Below are 11,783 nucleotides of genomic sequence, written 5' to 3' on the forward strand. Positions count from 1 at the left end.
ATAGGGTGGGGCTCAGGCAGGCTTGTTCCCGCCCCTCAGGGAGGAGCATCACTCAGGGGAGCTGGTGGCCACTCCACAGAGGCAGAGCCCTGGGGAGAAGGCATAAGGTGGGAAGCCCCTCCCTGGGAGGCTGACAGGCATCTCTGTTCACAGCACATTCAGGACTTCACTAATGAGACGTGGTGGGCCCGGACTGGCCGGCCGCTGCCCGACCACCTGGTTCTGCTTGTGTGGTCCCTCATGGTGTCCCTGTACCCCCTGGGGGGCCTCTTTGGAGCGCTGCTTGCAGGGCCCCTGGCCATCAAGCTGGGAAGGTAAGTGCTTCCTGTGTACCCCTAGTGCCCTTTACACGAGGGCACTCCAGTTTGCAGGCTGGAGAATGTGGAGATGGAAGATCACCAGCAGGCCCAGACCCAGGCCAGCTGCTCACCCAGCCTCTTATTCTGCCCATAGTTCCACCAGGAGAGTCACCCTTCTGAGCAGATTGGGCCGAGGGAGGAATCCTGTGCTGTGAGGGAGGGAGGACTCCAGGTTTCCAGTTCCCCATCCACCAACAAATGCCCTTTGACGGTAAACAAGTGTATTCTCCCTGGGCCTCATCTCCCCCGAGTATCCAACTGATGCAGTTCTTGGGTCACAAACGAGAGAGACCGACTCTGACTGAGTTAATGGAAAATTGTAATCACTGGAAGGACACTGGAGCAGCTCACAGAATGGAAGGAAGGGTCAAAAGGCAGGTCTTGAGGAGGCAGGAGCCAAGGCGGGGCCGAGGATCTCGACAGCCAGAGCATTGGACTTTCCTCCTGGAGGATGCCTCCAGCCCGTCAGCTCCAACTACGCATTCCATCTCCACCATCTTCAGGCAAGATTCAGAATCCAGGAAGACAGGTTCTTACTGGCCCACCTTGGGTCACATGCCTATACCTGTGAAGGAGCAGGAGAGACGCAATGCTGGGCAGAAAGACAAATGGCAACCACAGTCCACCCCTTTGCTAGCTACCTGGTGGGAGTAGACACATTTCTCCCATATATTCAGTTCCATACATGCCCCTCCTAACATTACTCAACTGTGCCATCATCTACACCAGCATTGTGTCTTCACCCCTTCCCAAGTGACACCACTCACAGCATTGTCTTGTCACAGCCACCAAGCCAATGTAATGGAGATATTCTTTCTGAGCGCAGGCTTTCCACTTGATGACCATTCTGCCAGCCCTGCAGTTAACCTCTTGATATTCTGCCATCTATACACTTCATGATAAATTTACCTGCCACCAAGACACCCCACGGGAGGAGGAAAGAAGAAGAAAGAGTAGGAAAAAAATGAAGCAAAAGAAAAGTAGGGGGTGAATTTATTTTAAAGCATGTGACACAGAAAGTCTGGAAACAGGTAGAAGTTCTTCTGGTTTCAGAACTGGTCACAGGCTGCCGCACATCGGCGCCTTCCATCCTCTGCTTCTCCACTCTTGTCTGGGGCCAGCACTTCCACCGGCTGAGGCTCTGCCCATTGCGGATGACTCAAATCTTCCTTCTGGAGAGGGCCTGGTGGGCCTGCTGTTGGAGGATCTTCAGCAGGTTATTCTGCTCTGAGCTCATCTGCTTCTGCATCATGGGATTCCTAACGCAATGGAGGCCCCGGGCACCAGCCTCTCTTCTTTCACTGATGTGACTTCCTTCACTGGCTGCACAATTACACGGGTGCCATGCTTGTATATCTGATGCGTGTATCTGTAAGGATGTCTTCAACTGCAAGTAACAGAAAACCAGGACTCAGTTGGCGAAAACAACAAGAGACCCTTGATCTCACACAACAAGAAGTCTGGAGGTGGCTGCCTTCATGAAGGGCCACCGCAGCCCCAGCTCTGCTCCTCCGAGATTCCCTTGGCTGCCGGCTCCACTGTGTGTCAGATTTGTCTTCAGGCTCGCAGCTGGGAAGCTACAGCGGCCTCACCCAGATGCAGCACCACCCGGCAGAGGGGGAGTTCTTCCAGGCCAGTGCTCTATATCAGAAAGAAAAACACCTGTCAAAAACGCCCCGGGTCTCCTTGCCCAGCCCTGAGTCACTGGCATGGAGAACGGGGTCACCAAGACTGGGCTGGATGATCGGGGTCACACCTGAGCCGTATGGGGAAGGGGCACATTCCCAAACGAACTGAGGCTCTTCCTGCAAAGAAAAAGGTGATGAGAGCTGTTGCCTGCATATCTAGTGATACCTGAAACAGTGTCCCTAGATGGTGGCGCTGGCAGAAGCATGAAGGGAAGGAATTGAAAATTCAGACTCAGCCCATGTGTCTGTTCCAATTCTAACAAATTAGTGGCCCATCCCCAAGGCAGGGACCAGTGGAAGGAGGTCACCTTCCACCCAGGAGCTGACTGGAGCCCTGACACTTGTTGCCATTTCTGGGAGTCAGGGTTGGCTGTGTAGGGTGGCAAGGTAGCTCGTCAGCTTGGTGACAGGAAGCCCCTGTCGTTGAGTCCATGTGCATTTTCTGTCCTCGAGACCCTCCCTGCTGTGTTTACGAGCCGATGGAGCGAGCACTGGGCTGGCTGAGGACGACAGCGGGATGCCCTCACAGAGGGGCCATCCAGGCCGCCTGGTCACGCAGAGTCTTTGCAGTGGCAGGGACTTGTGCTGAACGGAAACATGGACAGGTGTATGTTCAGGCTCTGGGCCAGTTCTGACAGCTGCCTCTGCTCCCTTCCCTGCACCTCCTTGAAGCCAGGCTGCAAATCCTGCTTCATGTAAGACTTTGACGATCTAACCAAAGCCTTTGGAACAGGGACAAAATTCCATTCTCGAGATTCCGTCTAGAGGAAGGGTTTAAATCCTCCAATATCTGTTAGGGCCACCTTTGAGTGACCATAGCTCTACATTTCTGGCTAGAACAAACATATGCACACAACCATCTGCAAAGCAAGGTCAAGCTTTGGGTTTTGTTTTGTTTTAAACTAAAGACTGAGGCCCCGGGTGTGCCTGGGAGAAGGGCGGCAGCAGGGGCAGAGCAGGCGTGCTGATGTGAGTAACCTGCTTGTGGGAATCTTTGGGGCCCCCATGGGCGTCACTAAATAGTGACTGAGTGCTACTGGGCTCACTCATGCTTAGCATAGGAGTGTCACATGCACCCCATTCATGATGGGCACACAGCAACCAGGCACATGGTCCTGGGTACATGGGTACATGGTCCCACACTCTGGTGTTTACTCCCCACTAGGGCCTAGTGACAAGACCAGGAGTTATTTCTCATTGAGAGGATGGTAATTCACTGAGGTAGAGGGGCTTTCCTCCAAGACCCGAGGTCTTGCACTGTGTTCTCCTTTTAGCCGACTGCCACAGGCACTCGGAGCAGCGGAGGGTCTGCTAGTCTACAGGGCCGATGGCAGAGCTCTGTGCACTAGGTTTGGACACAAGAGAACACTCCTCTTGCTTAGCTCCACTCAAAGCTGCCACGTCCCAAATCACCTGGTATGTGTGTCAGATCCCGACACCCAATGTGCACATGCTCCCTCCAAAATGGCAGGAAGCCCTCTGAGATTTGCCTGTCCTTCTTGGAGGAAGGGCAGCAATTTGTCACACACTTGGAGGAAATGTGCTGACACGTGTTGGTTCATTGGACCCAGGAACCTTACTGACGGGCGGCCCCTCACTCACGCTTCCATGCTGTCATGCTTGCACCTCACCAAGACATCTGGTGTCCTTGCTGCTTCCTCTTCTCCAGGTCCTTTCAGGACAGGGTCATCCCAGTAGTAGGTCAGCAGGATGCCCTGTGGGTTGCGCAGCTCCCTGTGGAGGAGGTTGTGGCCCAGAGCTAGAGAGCTGCTGTGTCCTTAAGGCAGGTCCGTAAAGGTGTAATACTGTCCCTGCCTGGTGACAGCTAAATGTTTCTGTGTCTGTGTATTGAAATGCAGCAAAGTGCATTCACCAGATGAATAGCCACAATTGAAGTACTTTATTAATGTATAGCAGTGAGGAAACCATATATGGTATATTAGTTACAACTGGAGTTACCACTGGATTGAGTGTGTCATAATCTCCTGACCTCGTCCATTCTCTGGACCCAGGACGTCTAAGCTGCAGCTGGGATTCCATCACCGATGTGCTGCTGACTTTGGGCAACACTGGCCTCCTCTGGGCTCCAGTTTCGCTGTCGGTTCAGCGAGCATATGGCCCACGCTCAGCTCTCCTGAGGGGTCTGTAGACAGCACTGCTGAGCTCAGCATCAGGAGCCCAGAGCCGGTGCTTCGTCTTGGGGGGAGCCGCTGACACTTCCAGCGCCCCTTCCTTGTTTGCAGTCTGTCCTGCTGAACTGGGCATGGGCCGTCCAGCCAGCCTAAAGCATCTGAGAAGTGACTCTATAACACAGGGGGGAAATGTGAGGGGACTGCCCCGGGCTCCCATCACCCCTCCCTCAGTCTGAAAGTCCCTGTTCTTCCTCCCATGTTTCATTGAGTCTGAGAAATTAGATATCAGTCCCTTCATTTTCCAGCGGACCTTGAAAGAACAATATTTCATCTGTAGGGATAAAGCCATAAAATATAAGCTCTGTCATTTCAAGGTATGGCACAGGCAGAAAAAGCAGTCTGGGGGTATGCTGGGTTGGGGGGGAGTGGTAGTATGCCCCTGCAGCCACACCGTGGTCACCCAGGTACAATAGCCAGTGGTCATTTCCGTTCATGCAGTTCAGACTCCTTGACACAGTTCACACTCGCACACACGCACAGGTCTAACCAGGGCCGGCTGGAGAGGCACAGAGGGGTCCCCAGAGAGGGTCCCTCCGGACTGAACCCGAGCTCTCTCGCCTGTGTCCCCCGCCCCCCAAGGAAGAAGTCCCTGCTGGTGAATAACGTCTTTGTGGTGGCCGCGGCGATCCTGTTTGGCTTCAGCCGCAGAGCAGGCTCCTTCGAGATGATCATGCTGGGACGGCTGCTCGTAGGAGTCAGTGCAGGTATGGGCAGAGGGCGTCTCATCCTGCCTCTCTAGCCCTGCTCATGCATTCCTTCCCTTCCGTCATTCATTTATTCGCTTTATTCATTGATTTCCTTCTCATTCATTCCCACCTTTTCCTGCAAAATGATTAAATATGGTTTATCTTAAAAGGCTCATATAACAAGACACTTAAAATGTATAAAGAAAAATGCAAAAGTTGAACAGGGGTGTGAGGACAGACATCCCCAACCTACGCTAACAGAGGTCCTGGGTTGGAGCATCAGTCTCAGCCACGAGCTTCCTGGCAGCCAAGGTGTAAAGGCATCTAGGATGAGTTCTCTGATCTTCCCTACAGAGGCAGAATAGCCTGTTAGGGACTCCTCAGTTTCCGGGGCTTGTCATGTGAGGAAGCAGAAATTCGAGCACATCCACCTGGGCTTATAGGGGCTCCCATCAACAACCCCCTCTTGACTCCCTACTGTTTATACAGCCAGGTGTCAATGTCTATATTAGTTTCTATTGCTGTGAAACCAAGTTCTCTAAAACTTAGTGACTGTGCACACATCCAGGTGTGAGCATGAACGTCCAGCCCATGTACCTAGGGGAGAGCGCCCCCAAGGAGCTCCGGGGAGCCGTGGCCATGACCTCAGCCATCTTCGCCGCCCTGGGGGTCGTGATGGGCCAGGTGGTCGGACTCAGGTCGGTGCCCTGCTGCGTGCACTGAGTGGTTAGAGGGGTGTCAGAAAAGCCCTTCTTCACCTGAGTTTCTCCCCTGCTCACCAAGGAGATTCAGGCTTTGCTTCTGTGTATTCAGGCACTGAAACCCTGTCCGCTTCCATCTGGCTAGTACACAAAATTGATGTCAGTCAGCCACACTTCAGTGTGAATCACCCATTTCCATCCTCTCCAGACCAGGGAGCAGAAACAGGTCTTAACAAAGGAGAGGGTGAAGGTTTGGGCTCTTAAAGAGGAGCATGTCCTGGTCATCTCAGAAAAGAGAGGAGAGGGCAGAGCCTGGAGCCCTGGGAAGAGGAGTTGCTAGGGACGACGTGGGGCTGCAGCCCTGCCTTATCCTAGGTCCCTGCCTGGGTGGAGGGATCTTGGTGTCCAGACCCAGAGCCAGTCAGGAAGAGGCACAGGGCAGTGCAGGCCCTCTGCCCTCGGGAGGGCAGGCAGGCAGGGGGTGGGGCTCTGGCAAGGAGGCGTCTGGCCCAGCCTCTCCTCTGCCTCCCCAGGGAGCTCCTGGGCGGCCCGCAGGCCTGGCCCCTGCTGCTGGCCAGCTGCCTGGTGCCTGGGCTGCTCCAGCTGGCCTCCTTGCCCCTGCTTCCCGAGAGCCCGCGCTACCTCCTCATTGACTGTGGAGACACCGAGGCCTGCCTGGCAGGTGAGTCCCTGATCTCGGTCCCCCACATCACCCTTGACCATGGGGCACATCTGACCAGAGCATATGGGGCCCATTTCTGGGTTTCATTCATCAGGGAAAAGCTGTCCCCTGTTTGTGCCTCAGTTTCACGATCCATCCATCTATCCATTCAAAACTGTATCAAGGCGCCGTCCTAAGTGCCAGGGCAGGGGGATGGAGCAGACCCAGGCCCTGCCATGCAGGAACTCCAGGGTGGTGCAGAGAAAGAGCCCTCCACACACGTGTGGGATGAAACACCATGTAAGACCTCATGGGCCCAATGCCAACTGGGTGCCCATGGTCTTATCTGTTAGCTGTGGCCACAGTAATGATGCCCAAGGAACAACCCCAAAACCTCTGGCTTAAAACATCAATCACTTACTGTATCTTCTGCTCTTTTACTTGCTGGGCTGGCTGCACGACTCCGCTGGTCTCACCTGGTACAGCTCTGCTGTACATGCCTCTCCTCTCACTCTCGGTACCAACAGGCTGGCCCAGGAGTGTTCTTATTACGCTGATGGCAGAGGCACAAGAAAGCACATCCAAAGGCACAAGCATTTTCTGAATCTTTGATCCCACTGGCCCAAAGTCAAGGGATGGGAAAATCAATGACATACCCTCTCGGATGGCAAAGGGTGTAGATTGAGGGAGGGTGAAGACCAGGGCCCGCCAATGGACTCTTCTCAGCTTGCCATCATGGCCACAATTATTATTCATGTCCTTCCCCTGTGCAAAACGTGCTCAATGCTGTCCTGGGGACACCCCCACCAAGTCTCATCCAATCATGGCATCAGGCTTGAAGTCCAGGATCTCAAGATCATGTCAGGTCTATATGTGCCTTCTCTTGATCCAGAGACCTAGGAGCTAAAAACACAAAGTGCCCCTCCTGCACTCACAGACAGTGGTGAAAGTGGGACAGTGCAACCACACCCAAGCCCGTTTCAAAAAAGAGGAGGCAGAGAAACAGAAAGCAGTCAGCAATCCATAGCAATGCTGAAGGGCCCCCGGGAAAACGCTGCTGGGTCCCCTGCCTTGGGGGTGGGGAATGTTCCTCCATGGAGCCCTGGCTCGGCCCCCAGGAAGGGGCTCCCCAGCCATGGCTTCCCCAGGTTCTTGCTTCTGCCATCTGAGGTGTCCTTCCTTTTCCATCACCTTCCTTGACACCTTCTGAGAAAACGTGCCTGTGGAAAATGGGGGCACAGAAGTCTTTACACTTCAGACTGTCGCAGTCTCTTCACCCAGGCGGGCGGAGCTTTTGTCAATATACCTTTCTCAAAAACGACCTGAATTTTCTATGTATTTGATTTGTGTGCCAAAAACTACAATTCTTTTTAAGATGTGCTTCTCTCTTGCAACTTAATTACTGGAATTTTGGGTCTCTTGGTTTGCTATGGACCTACACCTGTAAGCCCCGAAATGCCCCTTTTCCAGCCATGAGGGTCTCTGAGGCAGTGCTTTAAGCCACACCCTTGATTCGACCTTTCCCTGAGTCCACGGCTCACTGGCAGAGCGCTGGATTTCATCTTGCTTCCAGGCTCTAACTTAACTTGGGACTGTCTTTGCTATCTGGAGAGGCTAGAGATGAGAAACAGGTTTAGTTTTTGTTCGTGTTTTTTATTTAACTAACCTAGCAAGTGCTGGAATCAGTTCAATTTAATTAAATTGTGTTCCCTCTGAAGGTCTCTTTGAGCTTGAGTTTTTCTCCTAGTACGCTTAGAGCACTCAGCCAAAAGCAGCCGGTTCCTGCTCTCCACACTTGAAATCTCTTCGCCCAAGTCCAGAAGTTCATTGGGTCTGTTTTCTTTCCTCCCTGTTACTGCCCTTCATTCACGGCCTTTCGTGTTTCCAGCCTCCTCATGTCCTCTGCCTGGTCTTGGAACGGATACTGTGTCTCAGGTCCTAGTGCAGGTAGCAGTTACTCCTGGTTAATTGATCAGTTTGTAATTGCTTCCTAGCAACCACATCTCAGTGGCAGACAAAAGAAGCAATAATTAGCTCAAACCTCTGTGAGTTCTAGAGTTGGCCCATGAAGGTGGGGTCTGGTGGTGCCTCTGCTCATCTTGGTCACTCATGCAGGTCAGCTGGGCATTGGTTGATCTAGGACGGTCCCAGCTGGGCCAGGTCTGCTCCTCCTGGGACCAGAGGGCTAGCCCCGCCGCACGTAGAAACGAGCAAGGTCTCAAGGCTTGGGCTGGACCCTGCACACCCTCCCTCCAGCCTCCTTCTATTGGCCAGAGCGAGTCACGCGGCCGAGCCCAAGGCCCAGGGCTGGGCTGCGGACTTGCCCCTTTAGTGGGAGCAACTGCAAGATCACAAAACAAAGGACAGGGATCCAGGGCGGGGTGAAGAACTGGGGACGATAATGGCAACCTACTGCAACTGTCTGTCCCTTTTGATGGGTCCACAGAACCCTGAGGTTCGAAAGCCCTTTTTGGTCCGAGGTGCCGGTGAAATGACAGGGCCAGGAAGGTCATCGCCCTCTGACGGGGGTCCCGGAGAGGGAGGAAGGAGTGGGGCTGGGGAGCTCACGGTGGGGAGCTCAGCGCCCTCTCCCCCCGCCAGCGCTGCAGCGACTGCGGGGCCCCGCGGACGTGGCGGGCGAGCTGGCGGAGCTGGAGCAGGAGCGCGCCGCCTGCCGGGACAGGCGCGCGCGGCGCCCGTGGGAGCTGTTCCGGGAGCGCGCCCTGCGGAGGCAGGTGGCGAGCCTGGTGGTGCTGGGCAGCGCCATGGAGCTCTGCGGGAACGACACGGTGAGGCCCGACCCCCGCCCCGGGGGGGGCCCGGGCGGTGGGAGGGAGCCCGCGCCCCAGCCGCCCTCGGCCCGCCCTTTGCAGGTGTACGCCTACGCCTCCGGCGTGTTCCGGGAGGCGGGGATCCCCGAGGAGAAGGTCCAGTACGCCATCATCGGGACCGGGAGCTGCGAGCTGCTCACCGCCTTTGTCAGCGTGAGTGTGGCCCTGGGCTGACCCGCCACTAGCCCTGCGGGGCCCTCGGAATGCTGACACTCAGGACTCAGTCCTCTGCGCTCAGCCATTCTTCACTCCAGGTCACTGTTCAAATGTCACGAGTTAGCAAGCATTTATTTAGCACCTACTGTTTGAGGGGCACCCACACCACCATTTTGCCATGAGGACACTGAATGAAGTTGAGTGGCAAAGGTCCTCTGGGAAATTCATGTCTTCATCTCCTGAAGGAATAAACTTCCCCTATCCCCCCACCAGCTTCCTCATGAGGCCCCTCCCCACTGCCTGTCCTAAACCAAGGGGACCATGGCCCCTGCACGGGGTGAGTTACTGAGGACTAGTTTCCTTTGCAGTGTGTGGTCATTGAGAGGCTGGGCCGGCGTGTGCTGCTGATGGGGGGGTACTGCCTGATGACCTGCTGGGGGAGCGTGTTCACAGTGGCCCTGTACCTGCAGGTAAGTGGGCAGGGGGTGAGGGAGGAGTGGGAGGCTGCAGCCCACCCAACGACCACCTCACCCCATCCCCTCTACTGCAGAGCTCCATCCCCTGGATGCCCTACCTGGCCATGTCCTGCATCTTTGCCTTCATCCTCAGCTTTGGCATCGGCCCAGGTGAGCAGCCCCAGGGGCTCCAGGCATTGGGCCTTGTTAAAGGACCAATGGATGTCTGGGTGAACCATGGGTCGACATGAACGCATGTTGCCAGCCTGCCCCTCTGCCTCCAACCCACCTGTACCGAGGCTTCTGGGAGGGAATGGCTGGAGGAGAGCACCAAGGGGTCCCTTCATGTCTGGGGCAAGGTTGGGGAAAGGCAGGGTAGAGAGCCCTGGCTGGCAGCTCCCTGTCCCCGCTCCTCCTTCCAGCCGGAGTAACAGGGATCCTGGCCACGGAGCTGTTTGACCAGACGGCCCGGCCTGCTGCCTACATGGTCTCCGGGGCGCTCATGTGGACCATGCTCTTCCTGGTGGGGCTGGGGTTCCCCTTCATCATGGTAGGCCTGCCCCTCCCCCCAGGGGGCCCTGTCTTAGGTTTTGTCACTGTCCACATGAGAACCCCCACGGGAGGCTTCCCTCCAGGGAGACTGAGGCTGAAGGGGATGGGGCTTATCTGAGCAAAGAGGGCCCAGTCCCTCATCATGACCTGTCATGGAGCCTTCCATCCAGGGGCTGGATGGGGCCACACCAGGTCTCGGGCTCTCTTTTAACCCACAGGAGGGCTTGTCCCACTTCATCTATGTGCCTTTCCTCGGTGTGTGTGTCTGTGGGGCCATCTACACTGGCTTCTTCCTCCCTGAGACCAAAGGCAAGACCTTCCTGGAGATCTCCGAGGAATTACACCGACTCAACTTCCCCAGGAAGAGCCCAGGCCCCACGTGGAGGGACCCGGAGGTCATCCTGTCCACAGAGCTGTAGTCTACGGATGTGGCTGGGGCCCAGATCCACCTGCTTCTCTTCCCTTTGCTCCTCTCGAGGGTCTGGCCCTCTCCAGTCACAGCTCCTGCATTCGTGTGTTTAACGGGTGCTTATTGAGCACCCGTATGCAGGCATGGTGCCAGGTGCTTAGCAGTCAGCATTGAGCCAGAGAGATGGGATCCAGGACATCTTGGTGCGCCCCATCTAGAGGCTGTTAACCCGGAGAAAACCAATAAGAACGGAACTACGAATCTGGGAATCCAGTGGAAGGAAAAGCCAGGTGATGAAGGACGTGCATAGGAGGGGGGTCTGACCTAGTGGGAGAGGGAGATGGTCAGAAAAATGTTCTCCAAGGAACCGATTTTTAAAAATCAACATTATTGAGGTATAATTTGACATACAATAAAATGCCTTAATAGTAAGGATACAAGTGATGAGTTTTGACAGATGTGGATACCCATGAGACCACCACCACAGTCCAGGCAGAGCTTTCACATCACCCCAAAAGCTCCCTCCTGCCCTTTTGCAATCAATAACCCACCCCACCCCCAGCCCCAAGCAACCACTGACCTGCTGTCTGTCAGTGTGTGTCCGATGGGCCTTTTGGGGACTGTGATATGACTCCTTACTGAATGTTTGCATTAGTGTCTGGCTCTGCTCCAGATGAGTATTTTGAGATTCCTGCACGTCGCCGCGTGTATCAGCACGTATTCCCTTGTGTTGTTGAGTCGCATTCCACTGTGTGGATAGGCCATCATTTGTTCCTCCATTTCCCTGTTGGTGGACGTTTGAGCTGTTTCTAATTCTTGGCCATCATGAATAAAACTGCTGTGAACATTCCTGCACAAGTTTTGTAGACATGTTTGGATAAATGTTGTGGGTAAATGAATTCCTGAGTTGAATAATGAATGTATATTTAACTCTAGAAGAAATTGTTTCCCAAAGTGACTTCTGTTTCACGTTCCCACTGGCAACGTCCGAGAGTTCCGGCTGCTCCACCTCCTCAGCAGCACTTCTTGTCGTCAGTCTTTTTAATTTAGCCATCCTACTAGCGTGTAATGGTGTCTTGACTAATAATGTTGA

The 11,783-nt window shown here is 54.7% G+C and overlaps 1 protein-coding gene across 8 annotated transcripts in view; it reads left to right on the forward strand.

Annotated features, from left to right (window-relative positions):
* Positions 1 to 11,548, forward strand: part of SLC2A11 (solute carrier family 2 member 11) — a 19,600-nt gene extending 8,052 nt beyond the window's left edge. For 4 of the 8 annotated variants that reach the window (XM_046641201.1, XM_046641196.1, XM_046641193.1 and 1 more), the window contains exons 3-11: positions 154 to 314; positions 4,819 to 4,943; positions 5,494 to 5,623; positions 6,160 to 6,308; positions 8,889 to 9,271; positions 9,643 to 9,744; positions 9,825 to 9,900; positions 10,152 to 10,279; positions 10,500 to 11,548. In XM_046641201.1, the coding sequence (XP_046497157.1) occupies positions 241 to 314; positions 4,819 to 4,943; positions 5,494 to 5,623; positions 6,160 to 6,308; positions 8,889 to 9,271; positions 9,643 to 9,744; positions 9,825 to 9,900; positions 10,152 to 10,279; positions 10,500 to 10,700 (1,368 nt within the window). In that variant the 5' untranslated portion in view covers positions 154 to 240 and the 3' untranslated portion in view covers positions 10,701 to 11,548. The remainder of the gene's footprint in view (positions 1 to 153; positions 315 to 4,818; positions 4,944 to 5,493; positions 5,624 to 6,159; positions 6,309 to 8,888; positions 9,272 to 9,642; positions 9,745 to 9,824; positions 9,901 to 10,151; positions 10,280 to 10,499) is intronic. The other 4 variants (XM_046641195.1, XM_046641200.1, XM_046641194.1 and 1 more) reach the window with 3 other exon arrangements.
* Positions 11,549 to 11,783: the final 235 nt, after the last annotated feature.

Source organism: Equus quagga, chromosome 15 (assembly GCF_021613505.1).
Source record: "Equus quagga isolate Etosha38 chromosome 15, UCLA_HA_Equagga_1.0, whole genome shotgun sequence".
In the NCBI taxonomy this organism is placed as follows: Eukaryota; Metazoa; Chordata; class Mammalia; order Perissodactyla; family Equidae; genus Equus; species Equus quagga.